Genomic DNA, 19,164 nt, shown 5'->3' with positions numbered 1-19,164 from the left:
GGGCCGCAAACCAAAGCCTTCCACGTGTAAAATTAAAACACCAAAAGTCTGACACGTATTCCCAGGTGATACTGTTTTTGACCGCCCTAGTTGGACAATTGCTATCCTGCGCCGAGGGCACATTGTTAGTTCGGTGACTGACACCGCGTGGGTCCCAATTTGGTCCCACCGTCGTTGACTTCATAGACCTCCCCGCCCCTAATTTCTCCCACTTTTATTTATTTATTTGATTAATATATTTAGTAAACGAGGACTTACCGGCGGCTTTCGTTTTGTTTAAAATGTATATAAAAATACTATTAAATGATACTGTAATTTAAGTTCTTTGTACTCCTTCTATAAAATATATATAATTATATAATTTAAATTAAAAAATACATTTTTTAATAAAAACGAGTCTTGCACAATGATTATATTTTTTTTTTTATATAGGATATCATAATTATATTTAGTATTATTCATTTTTAATTTAAGAAAATAATAAATATATAATATTTTCTTATAATCTTTAATATCATTATGTTTTAAAATGAGGAATATTTTTATAAAATAATTTATAAAAGTAATATCATTTTATATAAATATCTTTATTTTAAAATATGATTGTATAAATAATTGTATAAATGATTGTACATGTGTCATTACTCTTTTATCTATACAACAATATGTTTTAACGTATTATCTATTAATTAATCTTGTCCCTAAAATTTTAGAAAAATAGTATAGACATACAGGAATCTCATGTACTAATATGGCACGCATTTCCTCCTTTTATATTTTTTCCTCTCTTTCTCCACTCTCTCCTCTCCTCCCCATTTCGCAAACCCTACCCACCCCCTTGGCCTGACCAAGAAAAGAGAGATCTTTGTATTTGCCGATGAGGGGTGGCAACAATGACAATAACATTCCAACTTTAGTAATGGAGGCAAGGAAGATTATTGGGCTGTGGTGAAGAGCAACGTCCCTGAGGGTCAATTAAGATGAAGGGTGTGGCAATGATGTTAGCGAGGGGCGAGAAATATTTGGCAATGAGAGGCTATGGCAATGACATCAGTGATGGGTTGGGAAAGGAGGAGGAGGAGGAGGAGGAGGAGAGAGGCATAGGGAGAGGGGAGAGAAAAAAAAAATAACAACAAAAAATAGAGACGTGGCATATTGGCATTGTACCACATAAATGTGGATGATTCTTTTATTAGATTCATTTATGTCTCTAGCATGATTCAAGATTTTAAATATATACATCACTACTCTTTTATAAATATAAATTAAAAAAATTTCATGTATTTAATTATTAAAATATGAATATTTCTCATGTGATCAAATAACAAATAAATTGAATAATAATACTTTTAAACGCATTAGAGGAAGTTTTCTCCAACGCAATTCAAAAGAAAACATTCCTCTGCCAAATTTGGAAGAGCATATTGCATTGTTTATTCTCCTTTACAATTACTACGGTGTCCTCGTGAAGATTAATTGATTATGCAATAAAATGAGATTTTATGAAATGATTGATAATATTGATCAAAATATCTTAAAAAAGACAGATATGAAATAAATAAAATTTAGAGAAATGATATTTGCAATCGTAAGTACCGTGTAATTTTTAAAAAAAAGTGAGTTAATACAAAACTCACATTAAAAAAATTAATTAATTTATTAATTATAAATTTATTATTTTTTAAAATAATTACGCAACGCTTGTATAATCTACGAATCATATAACATTACTTATAACATTAATTGTGCAATTTCACACGCGTAATTATAAATTGGAGGTCATAAGTTGAAAGAGGAAAACTAGGGAGGGAGGAGATAGTTATTAGCCCACTTTTGATAGAGACCAGGAATGAATATCTCTTAACAATGATGAGGATTAGCAAAAATATGTGTTTTCATAATTGCAGCAAAGAGATCTTCCTTTAATCATTCTTCACTCAGCTCTTTCAAATCAATATTATCACCTTCCTCTTAGTTGTAAGATATTACTTTCATAACCAATCAGTGAAGAAGCTTTATTAATATTTTTAAAAACTTGGTAATTGTTTCATTGATTTTTTTTAATAATAAAAAAAATCTATTTAACTTTTTGATACGTAATTGGAGAAAAACATAATCTATTGGTATAAGCTAGGGTGCCAATGTAATGGTCTAATTACAAATATATATATATATATATACTTTATACCCTCAAATTATCATATTTTCTAAATCTCTGCCATGAGTTATTAAACCCATCATAATTCATACCTTAAATTATTATTATTTTTTGATAATTTTGCTCTCGATTTAGATCTTAATTAACGATTATAATCATCATTGACAAAATATATATATATATATATATATATATATATAGAATAATGCTACATACAGTTATGAAGTATGTACGTGTTATACAGTCGTTTTGAAAAAAATTAAGGTCTCTTATAAAAAAAAATTAATTTTTTTAATGTGAATCTCGTATTTATTTATTTTTTTAAAGTAACTATCTGACGCTTGTACACTCACCACTTCAACTATAATTTTTCATTAAATTTTAGTTAATATCCTTACCATTTTTGTTTTAATTAACCCAAAATATATGACACGTGTAGGGGAGGATAGGGCGGTAAATAAGGCAATTTTATTGCAATTGTTAAGGTGACAAAGCCATCATGCTTTACACCAAACTTGTCTGCTTGATTGGATTATCCAGATTGAATAGATAATCCATATCTGACTTTTGGATCTCCACTAATTGGTTATAACCCACTATGTGGAAGACTTAAGATCCATTAACGGTCAAGATTTACCACTAACAATAGTTTGTGGACACCAAGGCCATGTCTGCTTTTAAGAAATAAAGAATATTAGAAAAAAAAAAAAAGAGTCTTCTAATCATTTATTTAGATCTTTGTGAAAAATAAATCTAAAAAAATATATCACACAATTATTTTTTAAAATTATTTTTATTGGGTCGAGTACTTTTACAAACTTCACCAATTTTACATAATTCAAAAAGACAAATATTTTAAATTATACAAAAATAATCCCACAAACTGATATAATTTGATGTGATTTATTAGATTATAGAATTATTTTTATTATAAAACAGATTTGACGGATCATATAAAATTATGTTAATTTATAAAATTATTTTTACATAATTCATTTGTAGTTATACCACTCCTTAAAAAAAAATTATCAATTTTTCTTTGACAATTTATTGCTCATGTAAGTATGTTAACCGGGATGGTAATTATCTAGTCATCATATGCTTGTTCTTCTTTTGTTCAATGTTTGTATATAATGATTAATCAAGCTTTTGATGCTTTGATAAGCATCGAACGCCTCTAATTGGTCAATTGAATGGGTTCTTGTCAAAACACCCACCAACTCGTTTGAAAAGTTTCAACATTTCACGCATGCACTTTGACCCCTCTCCATAAAAATATAAGAGCTGTGAAGACAAATATACCAGGAATTGTACAAGATTTCCACATGCCTTCCAAAATGTAGTCAATTGGGTAGTTGTGAGTTCAGGCTGGATCATGTTTCGCTAAGAATGAAACTAGATAACGATTATAAACATGTGTTGGGTACATGCATTTTTACTGCACAAACTAGGAAACTGACACAATTCCTCTCAAACAAGCATGATGCATGCCTACTTATTTACAAAAAGAAAGAAGATAAAAGCAGCAGCTTTATCTTTTTATCTGTTTTTTATTATTATTTCTTTTTACATGAAGGAATAATCTAGCAAGAGTATCATTAATTAAGGAGGTGAGTTGGTGGGTTCCTGAGAATAGTTCTGTGCAAAGCGTACGTAGGAACCTGGAACTCCATGAATTTAATTCCTTTTAAGGCTGGAGACTTTGCTTTTTATATTCAATCTCTACAGTCATCCACAGACACAGTGTCGGTGGCATAATTTATACCTAATGAAACTTTAAGCAGTCTTTCAAAGCAATCATATTCTCCTTTCCCTTTTCTCGATGAACCACAAAAAGTCCTTGGTTATCTTTGTTCTTGATCGGGCTCTCATTTTCATTCTTAATTATTGCCGGATTAAGCAAGGAATTAAGCTCTCCAGACCACGTGTCCACGGGTGGGTGAGTCATGATAGACAACTATTTTAGTAATTTTTATAATTATTTTATAAGTTTTTTACAAAAATATCATTATTTGCAACACAATTATGAAAATAATGGTGAAAAATGATGTGTTTTTATCATTATTGATTCCAAGGTGTAGGGACTAGCTAGGGAGCTCTGAGGTAGCCATACCAACCTAGGAACGTACCCCATTCATAAAAAGAAGACAATACACTTTGTCTTAGCTCATTACCCACTAAAAAACATTCTGTCCATAATCTTTGATTGAAGAATATGTTCCTGGAGCTTTCCTTTTCCCTTTTAAATTGTCTTTCTTAGGGGAGAAAAGGTTAGAATTTCACAAGCTTTTTTCATCGCACATGGAATTGACACTTCCTTTATAATGGGCTCGTTATTCATATAAAGCAAAGCAAAGAAAAATATATATATATATAAAAAAAAAAAAGCAAAAGATGTTCTTTGGGATCTGGTGAGACATTATGCTTTTTTGAGCTACGGCCACGATCATAACTACAAATGGTAAATCACCATGTTTGGTTTCGTGCCCCTCTATATTTCACCGAGATCATCAATATCAAGTCTTTGTCTATGTCGATTCCATCATTTTATCTGCTGAATTCAACATGCAACGAGGAATATATGCATATGATAAATTTTGCATGTCAAGTCCCAATAGATTGGGATTTCTCCCAATTTTCTTACCCAAATATGAAAAGACAGAAACCTCGCATGTATACTTTACTGTATTTCATGGTCTGATCCATAATGTCCACAAACTGCCTTTTCCTCTCTAAATTGAAAGAAAATAATTTAAAAATCCAAACCAATTATGGTTTTGTTAGGTTCCAAGTTCAATGAAACTGGAAGAAAGAAAAAAGAATGAGAGAGCTTCATTGTTTTTTGTAATGTTTTTATCTACTTGGCAAGATTTCGATCCATGGTTGTATGTATCTACAATGATGATCTGATTTCTTACTGTTATGGTAGGTACAAAGGGAGACAACCATCATCAAAATGTAAGTACATGACGTGTAAGTTACCAGCCAATATGGGATAATATCGGCCATGTTTGAACTTTTTTCTCACGTTCAAAGTGCAGGCCACCAAACGCATTTGCATTTGGACAACGATGTTATAAGGTGTGACCCTTCCTGCACTTCCTTTACGCTTTACATCTGGCATTCTATATTTCCAAGACTTCAAGAACCCACGTGCGCAGAAAATGGTTCGACTAAGCCCGAATTTACATTAAAGAATTCTATTCATTATCTCTGCTCTACATATTATATTTAATTTTTTTTCTTTTTAATTATTTTCTTAGTAAGTATATAGTATATAAATAATAAGTAGAAAAATTTAATTAATTTAATAAAAATAAAATTAAAAAAATTAAAATATATATGATGTAAGATGATGTATAACAAAATTCATTCTCGATCAACTTAGTTTCTCGATGTTTACTATCGTAAGAGAAAATCAAAGCACGTGTGTTGTCGACACTGATTTCGTTGCAAGGTGATATATCTAATTCACTGGCCATGTCCAATTTTAGTTTTGGTTCATCTAATATTGACGCGACTCGAGAGTTTCGTGTGCTGCAGCTTGAACGACTAAAAGTTGGAAAATTTTACATCGGCATAGATAATATTCCACAGGGAAAAAAAAAAAAAAAAAACAAACCAGCTGAAGGAGATTGAACATTTTACTCGCGCTAAGACAATATCTTGAAGAAACATAAATTGATGCCAAAGCATAAACCTGGTAACCAACTGAATTACCTTGAAACAAGACAAAATAAATTCAAAATAATCCATAAAAAGCCAGTGAATATCAATGATAATTATCTACACGACTTTAAGGTCTTGTTTGGTTACATCGATGAGAAAAAAAATCTGTATATGATATTACGAATAAGATAATTTGTAAATAGTAATGAAATTGTTTAAATGAAATTTTTTGTCAAATTTTAAAAAATGAGAGAAATTTTGAATAAAAAAATTATAAGATTAAAATTAAAAGAGAAGTAGAATATAATTTTTTAATATAATTTTTGATTTAGAATTTGAAAAAATTAAATTATTTTTGTGTTTTGCTTGAAAGTTTTGAAAAGTTATAATGATTAGGTAATGATTAGTTAAAAATTTGAAAATTTGAAATTAAAAAATATTTGTTTAAATATTGAGATAGGATAATTTCAAAAGTTTGTGAAAATAAACCAGACTTAATCGATGCTTCGAGCGTGCATATGTGATTACAAATCAACTCATCCATGATACCTACTAAAACTTGTCTAAAACCTATTTGTCTAGTAGCAAACAAAGTTATTGTTTCCTTCCTCTTCCTTTCTTGGTTGGCTGTGCGTCCATCGGTTCCTTGCCGGTAACTTCTGATACATCCGCTGCACAATGAAGGCATAAGAGGTTTTATTTTGTTAGTACAGCATCAAATCAATAATATACTGATTTAACCATAATTATATGTTAAAGAAGTGGTCCGTAGGAGCATTACTTAATTAGGAGCTTTGGGGGTAACGGATGTGACAAAGATTATTACAAAACTCTACAAACACACGTATGTACATCTTATAGAAAGAAAACTATGCAATTGCCTTTTATGTAGCATCTGAAATCAGTTTACCAGCTTATTTTGAATTCATTATCATAACAAGTATCGGATGGGAGAGAGGTTTAAATGTCATGGAAGCTATACTGGTTGGTGTTTTATAATAACGCATGGTGACATTTCCCTTTTTTAAAAATTTGTGTGCGCTCAACATGCCTGTATAAAAATGAAGTAATTTACTTCCATGGAATGCCCAAATGCAGCAAAAATTACAAAGAAAAGCTTAGAATAGGATAATACCATCTGGACCCCGAGCCATCAACGTGAAGAATATATTGTTAAGCTTCTCCATCTTCTTAGCATCTTGCGCCTGGTCTGTCTTAAACTTGAGACACTAGCAATAAGCAAAAGAACCCATCATGTGAGTGACCACATATTAAGGAAAAAGATAAAATTCTGATTCCATGGTCATTAACCACCAGTGACATGCAGTTATTCTGTTTCTTGAAAGCCAGCGTGTGCACAAAACATTCCAAACCCACTATCCATTGCTGAGTCACCTATAATATTAACTCCAGTTTATGATGCACACGCTCAAAAGACATGCTTTAGCAATGAAAGAAAGCATGGTGATTTTACCGTGCCCAAAAGGCACCAAGAAAAGATTCATGTCAGTTTCATTGATGCCCAATGGGCAATGGCATAATAATGAACAGATCACATTTATATCACTGGCATTCTCGATGCGGTGTAAATCGGTCCATCATTTTCCCCATACCTAACTGGTAGCTATTGGTCTGTTCTAATCTAATTATTATTATTTTTCAAATAATTTAATAAAAAAAATTTATTTAAATTATTAAATTAAAAATAAATGAATTATTCATGTGGATTATGTAACTAACTCATTAAAAAAAATATTTTACTATAATTATATTTATAATGTTGATAGTTACTACTTACTAATTTAGAATTTACTCTTTAGTATACATAATTATTAATAATGTCATACATTTTATAAATGGTTAATGAATATCAAATAATTTCATTGTACATAAATTATTTATGCTTGGTTGCAACTTAGGTATTTAAAAAAGAATTACCTAATTATTTTAATTAAGTTTAAATGGTAGAGTATGTATGATGTATTAACTATTTACATATAATGACATAAATTATCACATAATTTATGATTTATTATTAATTGATAGCATATATTATTTTATATTTTGTATGGTCAATGATAATAAATTAGATGAAAATTACATCATTAACTTACTACATAAAAATAATACATTAAATTATTAAAATATTTTTAAAATCTATGGAGGACTTTGGTCTAGTCCAAAACTTCTAAACTCCAGGACCGGACTTAATTTTTTTGGTCCACAATTTGTGGGACCGAGACTGACTGGTCTAGAGTCCGGTCCGGTTCCTTTTTCCAATCCGAACCGAACTCCTTACACCTTTTATTCTCGTGAGGAAAATAGTGAGCAAAATGTCCTCCAGCACCTCATAAACTATTTTCAACTCCCAAACAGCTATTAGGATGTTATGCTGCTCAAATAAGCAGTTATTAGACAAGACGGATCAATTATCTAAAGGTACAAATAAATTATATTATGTAAATGAACTGCCTCGGCTAGCTAGTCAGCTGCTTTGGTGATTCTTTAAAGAGACAGCTTATTTCAATGTCGTCCTCTTTCTAGTTTTAAATGGTCTCATTCACCTAAAAGAGTGTAGATGAGTGTCTTGACATATATTTTTCTGAACTTCCAAGAAATTTATGCTCATATGAAAACTCATATACACATCTGGACACTGTTAAATATGAAAACGATAAACAAATTACATATAAAGGAATAATGCCAAATATGGACACTAGCAAAGAACCACCAAACACAGATTGTCATTATCTTCTCATTAATACAGTTTTCCTTTCTAGGCTAAGTGTCAGGACATGCAAACCACAAAATTTCCAAAATTTCTCATAAACTCATTCTCAAACATAACTCATACGCAAAAAACTTCTCTATTTTGAATTTTAAACTTTTCATCTAATCAATACTCAAACACAAAAATTAATATAACTTTTACAAACTTCAAACAAAAATAATATTAAAAAATTATATTCAAACAACTTTCTAACTTTATCTATCCACTTTCACAAACTCTAATACAATACTTATTTTAAAAAATATTTTTATTCACCTTCTTCTCTCTCCTTTCCTAAAACCTAATCTCAAATATTTCCAAACCTTCTTGATATCCAAACATGCCCTAATATTGACCAAAAAGGAGCACAAACAATGGGGAGGAGGACCCCAACAAACACCAAACTGGTTAATACAGTGCAAGAAATAAGAAACAAACAAATGGACATGAGTACAAAAGCCGATCCCATATTTCTAAGACAAGAAGATGTCACCATTCGAGTGATTTTTAGCAAAATCCAGTGTAGGATTGCTGTGAAGTGCGCTCTGTTAGATCTCAATTTAGGTAGATGCTGTTGAACACCAGATTCGCATTGTCAAAAAGAATGTCGTGAAACGCTTGGAAAAGCAGGACACAAAAGGCCAGTGGAGTGCAGAGGAGCTTGGCGGCATGTGTCCTACAAGTGCGAGTAAAAAAGTATGTCTTGACTGGTGGAGCAGGTTGTTGGTAATCTTTTCAGAAATACATAATGGGTCTCAACATATTTAGAATGATTGTTTCAGGGTTTACCTCTTGTCCACATTAATACGATGGAAATACTCGATTATTTGCATGATTGTCCCTCAGGCTAGACTTTTCATTAAACTCAATAAACACAAAGGAGAATGTTATCTTGTTACGCCTTTGTGATTGGGTATTAACCTTATCATTTGGTGGCTTTACACGCCAATTTGCTTCAAAGCTTCACTAAATCCACAAGGGGATTCCAGAGTTGAAACTAAAATCTATTAGTATAAATAGAATTGGAACTCCAATCTTTGCTATGAATGCCAACCTTAGACCGTCCTCATTGAAACCTAAAAGCAGCGCATGAATAACCCTGTCCCGGGTCACTAGAATGATTAATAAAACCAAAAACATAATATGATTCTAGCTACAAAAACTAAACTGATAGCAATATTGCAAGGAGTTTGATCGGAAATTGCACAGATAAAAGTCTCTACAGATTGAAAAAAAATGGACAAAGAAGATAGAACACCCATACCTCTCGGTTGTCAGTGACCTTGAGAACCAATTTACCATCGCAGTTCCGGTATTTCATTACATACCGCGTCTATATATCCAATAAAATTGAAACAAAAAAGAATTAATGCAATATCGTTATAAAAAGAACGAATCTGATAAAATATGGTAATTGGTAATCTTTTTCTTGGATTTTGACGGGAACCAGACAGAAGGTAAGGGGAAAGGGGGATGAAGAAGGGGTGTAAATGTACAGAATCGGGATCGGCACGGAACAACTGCACGGATCGCTCGACGAACTCGTCCCACGAGGTGATGTAAACCATTGCGCCGCAACACAGGGAAAGATAGAGAGCCAAAATTTTCTATACAACCTAAAAACGATTTTGTTTTCGCAGGTTTAATACAAGGCAAGTATCCTTGTTTATAAGGAAATTACATTGAAATGAGATTAAACCCAAAAACAGCTATATATTTTGAGGCAGAAATCTACAATTTACACCAGAAAATCTACAAAGCATTTTTCGAAGAACACATCCACAAGTTTTCCTCGTCACTAGCATCAGCAACCCATAATTAAAAAAGAAAAAAACTCATCCACAAAAATCAATCTCAGGGACTGCGGAGATTACCGTGTGTTGGCTGAAGTAGGAACCGACGGGGACGCCTAACATATTCAACTATAACAAATATAACAAATACGCGTATAAGAGAGAGTTTAAAGAGAGATGCTACGCACAGATCTTATTTAGGGATTGTAACGGTAAGTATAGGTAATTTTATTTTTAATTTTTTTTTAAATTATTAAATTATTCGTCCTAAAATTATATATATATTTTTTAATAAAAAACTTGTATATGTAATTTCTATTTAGAGACTGTAAATAGAATTTTTTAAATTTAAATAATTGGCAAAAAGAATTTGTTTTATTTGTCTAATAAAATATATATATATAAATTAATTTTTTAAATATAAAGAATTACTGTTTATATTTTAAAATTGTTTCTTCAAATAGAGAATGGGAAGGAAAGCTATTTTAGTCAAGAAGTTAAATTGATTTGCTAAAATTTATGAATTTGGAGTGATGAGGCATGAGGATGTGGATGCTCTTATGGCTCAACGAGTAAATGAGATAAGATAAAAGTTAAATATTTAATAAAATATTATTAAAATATAATTTTTATTTTTAAATTTAAAAAAATTAAATTATTTATTATATTTTATGTAAAAATTAAAAAAAATTATAATAATTATATAAAATAAGAAAAGTTTAAATTGTATAATCAAATCACGCATGTGAGAGCGAAAATAGTTATGAGTTGAAGCTGAGTGAGGTCACGATTGGTTTGGACGGAAACCTTAAGTAGTCTAACGATGATGTTTTCCATATAAAAACGACATCGTTTTACTTGCATTTGGGTTAGGTGTGCGGTTACAATGATCAAACCATGCCATTTCACCCTTGAATTTGGGCTGGGTTGGGCTTCCGCTGGGCTGCTATGGTTTTATACTTCTAAACTCTTTTTAAAAAGTCTAAATTTTTAAATCCTAAATTTAATTTTTATTTTTATTTTAACCATAAGTTTTTTATTTATAATTTTTATAATATTTTTCAATATTAAATTTAATTATTAGTATTGATTATTAAAAATGACTAATTTATTAAATTTTAATCTTTATCTAATTATATATTATTATATTATAATATTACGTGTTATCAACTTATTATTTTTTTTTCTGAGAAAAGTAAGAAGGGTATTATCAACTTATTATACCAAACTTATGTCTATACTAGTATCTAATTTATTTCTTTACTTGATTATGAATATTATTAATACTACGATGTTTACATATACTAAACTATTAATCTATTTATATTATATTTTAAATATATTATTTTATAATAATTAACACATATTAGTATAACATTAAATTTAATTATATAAGTTCTATATTTTTTATATGAATATATATTATCAATATAACCTATGTATAATATCGGAGTTGAAGATTAAAGTTGAAGTTGGAGCAGAGCAGAGTCGGTCAAAGATAGCTACGACTAGAAAATGATAAAAGAAATCCAACTCTGACTCTGACCGTATGAAGTTAGAGTCTGAGATGGATTTTTGCATAGTGAGTCCCCTTGAATTCAAGGTGAAAATTTTTGAATTTGAGTGTAATCTTTATATCTGTTGATTGGTTATCGACGAGATGATGAAGTAGTGTTAATAATGAATTGACTGCCAGCTAGAATATCAAAATTGGAGTTGTGACGAATAATGGGTTGCTAATGCGCCAAAGCCAACAAAGATCAAACAATAGGCTGAAAGATTGAGCAGATAATAGGTCATATATGAGCTTCGTTAACCATACGATCAAAATAAAAAAGCACAAATATGGGTATGGGGTTTTAAATAATACTCACAATAGACTAGAATCCAAAAAATAAAAGGTTCACAGTTAAAAAAATATTCAAAATGTATAGATTTGAAATGAAACATAGTTTAACGGCGATGAAGATTTTGTGAACTAAAAAGATAATTGAAATGCATGGACTTGAAACAAAACATAGTTTAAAGATTTTGTGATAAATAAAACTAGGAAATAACTTTAAAACAATAGTATACAAGATCAAGGCTGACATTAGTCTAAGACTTTAATATTATGATAGAAAATATAATATAATCTAATAGATATTGAGATAGAGTGGAGTGAGATAGGAAGAAATTGACTTTCATTAACTATATTCTTCGATCTTACAGCATAAATATGTAGAAATGAATACTACAAAGTGTTAATCAAATTGTGGAGAGAGATGAATAATACGATGGAGTTTTACTCAAAGAATTTAGTCTGTATGTTTGGCGAGTGCAAGAAATTTGCCCCTTTACTGCCCATAATTTAGGTGAAAATAAGGTCACAAAAGATCAAAACCACAAAAACCGCCCATATAAAACCCCAAAAGTAAGTACAACTTGAACCCAAAAATAGAAAAAAAATGCACAATGGAGAAAACAGGCTCCAAAAGAATAAGAACTTCAAACATTGTATTTGGGACTTATTTTCTCTCTCTTTTTTGATTATTTACATATACTAAACTATTAATCTATTTATATTATAGTTTAAATATATTATTTTATAATAATTAACACATATTAGTATAACATTAAATTTAATTATATAAGTTCTATATTTTTTATATGAATATATATTATCAATATAACCTTTGTATAATATCGGAGTTGGAGATTAAAGTTGAAGTTGGAGCAGAGCAGAGTCGATCAAAGATAACTACGACTAGAAAATGATAAAAGAAATCCAACTCTGACTCTGACCGTATGAAGTTAGATTCTGAGATGGATTTTTGCATAGTGAGTCCCCTCAAATTTAAGGTGGAAAATTTTGAATTTGAGTGTAATCTTTATACCTGTTGATTGGTCATCAACGAGATGATGAAGTAGTGTTAATAATGAATTGACTGCCAGCTAGAGTATCAAAATTGGAGTTGTAACGAATAATGGGTTGCTAATGTGCCAAAGCCAACAAAGATCTGACAATAGGCTGAAAGATTGAGCTGATAATAGGTCACATATGAGCTTCGTTAACTATTCGATCAAAATAAAAAAGCACAAATATGGGTATGGGGTTTTAAATAATACTCACAATAGACTAGAATCCAAAAAATAAAAGGTTCATAGTTAAAAAAATATTCATAATTTATAGATTTGAAATGAAACATAGTTTAACGGCGATGAAGATTTTGTGATAAATAAAACTAGGAAATAACTTTAAAACAATAGTATACAAGATCAAGGCTGACATTAGTCTAAGACTTTAATATTATGATAGAAAATATAATATTAACTAATAGATATTGAGATAGAGTGGAGTGAAATAGGAAGAAATTGACTTTCATTAACTATATTCTTCGATCTTACAGTTAGGGGTGTAAAAAAAAACCAGCAAACCGGAAAACCGGCCCGAATCAAACCGGATCGGACCTGTTGTGCCGGTTTTAGACCGGTTCGGTCCGGAACCGGTTTTCATAAATGAAAAACAGGCCGGAAATGGTCCGGTTTCGGTTTCAGTTAGTTTTGGACCGGACCGGTACTATTTATATATTAATATTATATATAATATAAATATTATATATAAATATATTATATATAATTTTTAATCACATAAAAAATAATCACATATATACTAATACTAATATTCTAATATAGATTATAGTTATACTCATACTAATATAGTTATACTAAATCATCAAAACTAACACTAACATATAGCTATACTAATAGTTTAATATTAATACTATTATATTGTCTAATATATTATATAACTATAACTAATACTAATATATATATACTAATACTAATCGTCTAATATAGGATTATAGCAGATTTTTTTTTTACACTAGATTTCTTATTTTAGTTTTTGTTTTATAACAGTTTTTTATATAGCGAATTTTGTTTATATAACAGATTTTTTTTATAAAGCAGATTTTTTATATCAGAATTTTTTACATAGCAGATTTTTTTTTTTATAAACCAGATTTTTTATAGCAGAATTTTTTTACATAGTAGATTTTTTTTGCAAAGCAGATTTTTGTAAATGGTAAACATAATTTTTTAAATCAGTTTTTTCTTTTAAACAGAATTTTTATAAAAATTTTTTATTTTATTAAAACCGAAAAATCGGACCAAACCGGACCAGAAACCGATAAAACCGGAATACCGGTTTAGAAGGAAAATCGGTGCGTAATTAATTTTGAAAAATGCAAAACCGGTGCCTACCGGTTCGGTCCTAGATTTTGTATAAAATCAAACCGAACCGGACCGGTTACACCCCTACTTACAGCATAAATATGTAGAAATGAATACTGCAAAGTGTTAATCAAATTGTAGAGAGAGATGAATAATACTAATGGAGTTTTACTCAAAGACTTTAGTCTATATGTTTGGCGAGTGCAAGAGATTCACCCCTTTACTACTCATGATTTAGGTGAAAATCAGGTCACAAAAGATCAAAACCACAAAAACCGCCTATATAAAACCCCACCAGTAAGTACAGCTTGAACCCAAAAAAAGAAAAAAATGCATAAAGGAGAAAATAGGCTCCAAAAAAATAAGAACTTCAAACATTGTATTTGGGGCTTATTTTCTCTCTCTTGAGTGATTGAACTCTGATTTTTGGGAGGGGAAGATGGATTCGACAGAGGGAGGGGGGAGAAGAAGAATTCGTCAGAGAAGGGGGAGAACAGGGGGTGGACGGGAGAGGGAACTTGAACATTAAACCGTTTTAAAAAAATGGGTTTGCCACATCATTAGTGTGTGGTGTTGGAGACAAGATTGGCTTAAGAGTAGAATTACTCATTTGAATAGTAATGAGTTGAGATGGTGGATTAAATTTTGTAGGGTCTACCTAAGATTAGTTTAGATATGTTTTAATGTTAACATGAATTTAGATGTATTTATTGAAAGTTGAAAAAAGTTGTGGGTCCCGCATGTAAAGAGGTGTTGAATTAAAAAATGTTGTAGATTCTATGTGTAAAGATGTCTTAAATTGAGTAATGTTTAGTAATTTAAAACTTGTATATTTAAATATTGAGCTAAATTTAAATTTAAACTCAACTCTTCTATGTTCCAAATGTACCCTTAATCTATTTTGAATTCTTGTATAAAAGGCATTACATATAGTTATTTTGTACAGTTCTTCTAGGTACAAGCAGTTTTGCAAATCTACTGTGCACCAAAAGATGAAATGGCAAGGGGCATTTGTGTAATTGTAAAAAAAATGATTTCTTGGGTATTGAGAATAAGAACCCACCAGTCATTTTCTTGTTTTTCTTTGGAGCACTAGTAGTGGGCTTAACAAAGTTAAATTTTAGCTAAAAAATAACTAAAGTGTAAAATAAAGTACTACAATAAGCTCAACAAATTAATAGTAAATTTAAACCTCAACTATATGGTTGGAAAAATTTATTGAGTGAAAGAGAGTGACCAAATATTATTTTTAAACTAAAAAATTCACTTCCCACTACTGCTTCTCTCCCACGCAAGAAAAAAAACTGAAGAGGTTTCCCACAATATTCTCTGCATTTCCTCTCCCTCACTGAAGAAAAAGTTGAAGAAAAACCCACGGAAGAAAAAGCTGAAGAAAACCCATGCACCGAACTCCAACTCCATCGTCTCCCACCATCGCACTGAATAGCAATGCCGTCGACTCCGACTATCGCCACTGTAAGCCATCAACTCTTCCCTCTCTGTATTTTCTCTATTGTTTCAGTATTTCTTTAGGTATTTTCTTTGCTGTATTCTCTCTTTCTCTCTCTCTCTCTCTCTCTACTTCTTCGTCCTTTGAATTCTCTCTTTCCTCCTTGCAAATCAGAAGGGCGGCTTTTTTTTATATATTCTTTGGGTATTCTTTGGATTCTCTGCTCTTATGTAAATTCTGTTATACCCAAACTCTATTGTTTATTAGCTACAAGTAAATTACGGGACAGTTGGTGGAATGTTAATATGCTATTCAGATAGTTGGTGGAATGTTAATATGATATTCAGATCATGAAGCGACATTTTTTTGTAGCAAATTATGGGAATTTTGGCTGCTTGTATTTGGGTTTGAGTTGTATCGTATATAGTTTCTTTGAATAAAGTTCGCCTAGTTTTGAGTCTTTTGACAGAATGCCCAATAATTGTTTGATAGAATGCCCCCATATAATTGTTTAATAGTTGATATTTTGTCCTACGTATTTTGCATGCCTTGGTATAATATGGGATTTTGCATTACAATCCCCATTTATAATTGTAATAATATCAAGTCAGATTTAAGTGTGATGGATGATATTTAGTTCCTTGTCCCACATCTCTTGTTAGGAATGGATCCATCTATTCACCGTGATGCCTACTTCACAAATCTTCTAAATAATAATGACTTTTTGATGAGTGCCACAAATTCACAAGAACTCTCTCCACCCCGAGTTGAGGTTATTTAAGTTGAACCGAGTGGACAAAAAACATAACAAGGTAATAATTTTAGTAACGAGGAAGATTGTTGTTTGTGGAGGGATGGCTTGAAACTTCCTTAAATGCGGTACAAGGGAAAGATCAAAAGCATACGATGTTATGGAAAAGAATTCATAAATATTTTGAGGAAAACAAGAAATTTGACTCTACACGTAACTACACATCTCTAATGAATCGGTAGTCGATGATTCAACAAGTTACAAATAAGTTTTGTGGTTACTTGGCCCAAGTCAAAGGAATGCATCCAAGTGGATTTAATGAGCAAGACAAGGTATGTTTTGCACCTTTTAAGTTTATTTATTTTAACATGCTATTTTTTTAATAAAAATAATAAGCTGTTAAAAATAGAGCCGTTCGAAAAACTAAGACTAAAAAACTATATTCAACTCATATGATATGACCATTGGAAAAACATAACCGTTGAAAAAAAATACAACCATCAACTTTAATATAACAATAATACAACCATAAATTTTAATACAATAATAATACAACCATAAATTTTAATACAACAATAATATAACCATAAACTTTAATACAAAAATAATACAACCATAAACTTTAATTCAACAATAATACAACTATAAATTTTAATACAACAATAATATAACCATAAATTTTAATACAACAATAAACTTTAATGCAACCATAATATTTAATATAATCATATTCAAATTACAACTATAATTAAAATAATAAAAAGTTTAAAATTAATATTTTAATAAAATAATGAAAGATTTGTTGAGCCTATTATTTGGTGTTGTAAAAAGTGAATAGCTAAAATTTATAAAAATAAATTTTCTAATTAAATTTTAATAAAATTTATTGAGATCACTAATAATTCTCTTAAGCTTGCCATTCTCTTGTTTCCTCATTTTCTTCAATTTCTCTGCCACTCTCAGATATTGCAGTTTGAACAAACTAATAAGATCGAATAAGAAGCGGCAAAGAAGTTTTAGAATCTTGTCTCATGGGATCATATATTTGGCTTTGTTTATTACTATGCTCCAAAAAAACAGATAAAAAGGTTGCGACGTACTAGAAAAAAAATGACAATTTATGTTCTTCCATGTGATTATTCCTTTACGATGTCTGAAAAAGACGAGGAAAATGACCGGCCGTTGTTGTTAGCCGACTGCCGACATCCATACATCCTCGATCCTTCCACCTAGACCAATCTCATTAAAATTAAAAAGTTGGCCGTCTCATTTTACATTGGATTTTTCTTTATTTTTTGCCATGGGCCACAGAACGACGACGTTCATTCTAAAAGTCACCTCAACAGCGTGGTTGTAGCTCTTTTAAAAAGCTAGCATATCAAAATTCTGTGTGCCTTCTCGTTTGGGGATTGAATGAATGTCTGTGTCTATGTTTTTTAGGTAATTTGATTCTCGTTCAAGGTTTACGTTTTCCGGCAATGTATTCCCAATCACCATTTTACTCCGGCGCAACCCCCTCCCCGAGCCACTTTTCCTTCCATAGGAGCCATCCATGGCAGCAGCTAGTCCAACCATTCTCCTCCTTCACCCGCCCCTATGTGCTCGGCGAAGCCACCCTCCATATTAAGAGAAACCTTGGCTAATTCCAAGTTAATTACGTGCTCATCTTCCTCCTCATCCTATTCCTCGGCCTTATGTGGCACCCGATCTCCATGATAGTCTTCTTCTTGGTGTTTGCCGCCTGGTGCTTCCTCTACTTCCTTTGCGATGAACCGCTGGCTATCCTCAATCGCCAAGTTGACGACTGCGTCATTTTGGCGTCGCTAGCGGTTGTCACGATAGTTGCTCTGGTGCTCACCGATGTGTGGCTAAACGTGCTGGTTTCGGTCCTGATTGTGGTCGTCGTTGTCGTTCTGCATGCTATGTTTTGCGGGACGGAGGACTTGTATTACAACGAGGAGGCCGACGTACGCAGGCCTCTTGTCCATGTCTGAGAGTCCTTCGGCTCCCACTCACTCTTGGTTGAGCGGGGCCTAAGTTCCCTTCCTCACAACTGAAAGTTCTGGAAATACAAAACATTACAACCACACCAGAAATCTGGTTAAAGAACAATTATTCATTCCAATCGAAATTATTATTATTTTTCCTTAGAAAAATGGGGCGTTGCTTATATTTTGTTCCTGATATGGTTTTATTTTATTTTTAGGTTTCCATTTTCTAATAATATTTTGTTACAATTTTAAATTCGATCAATATGTTTGAAAATATTGGCACTTCTAAGCTATTATCCTTTCCTTCCGTACCGTAAATTATTGAATTTTGGAAACTTTACACTCCAATTATGATATTATAAGTGAC

General features: G+C 31.1%; 1 protein-coding gene and 1 pseudogene across 3 annotated transcripts; one reads left to right on the top strand and one right to left on the bottom strand.

The window, feature by feature from the left end:
- Window positions 1–6,256: 6,256 nt before the first annotated feature.
- On the bottom strand, window positions 6,257–10,587 carry LOC122308493 (signal recognition particle 9 kDa protein). Of its 3 annotated transcripts, XM_043121849.1 has the most exons (5): window positions 10,472–10,565; window positions 10,094–10,213; window positions 9,862–9,930; window positions 6,963–7,056; window positions 6,257–6,498 (listed from the first exon to the last, which is right to left on the bottom strand). In XM_043121849.1, the coding sequence occupies exons 2-5, from the start codon at window positions 10,163–10,165 to the stop codon at window positions 6,422–6,424; spliced, it is 312 nt and encodes a 103-aa protein (XP_042977783.1). In that variant the 5' UTR covers window positions 10,166–10,213; window positions 10,472–10,565; the 3' UTR covers window positions 6,257–6,421. The 3 variants fall into 3 exon arrangements, with proteins under 3 accessions (XP_042977783.1, XP_042977785.1, XP_042977784.1); XM_043121851.1 differs by lacking the exon at window positions 10,094–10,213 and having other exon boundaries at window positions 10,472–10,587; XM_043121850.1 differs by lacking the exon at window positions 10,472–10,565 and having other exon boundaries at window positions 10,094–10,465.
- A 5,418-nt stretch (window positions 10,588–16,005) lies between these two features.
- Window positions 16,006–18,843, top strand: LOC122306528 (annotated as a pseudogene).
- The last annotated feature ends 321 nt before the right edge of the window (window positions 18,844–19,164 follow it).

The sequence above is a fragment of the Carya illinoinensis genome, chromosome 4 (assembly GCF_018687715.1).
Source record: "Carya illinoinensis cultivar Pawnee chromosome 4, C.illinoinensisPawnee_v1, whole genome shotgun sequence".
In the NCBI taxonomy this organism is placed as follows: Eukaryota; Viridiplantae; Streptophyta; class Magnoliopsida; order Fagales; family Juglandaceae; genus Carya; species Carya illinoinensis.
The sequence above is the reverse complement of the archived record's forward strand: the minus strand, read 5'-3'. Positions and strand labels throughout refer to the sequence as shown.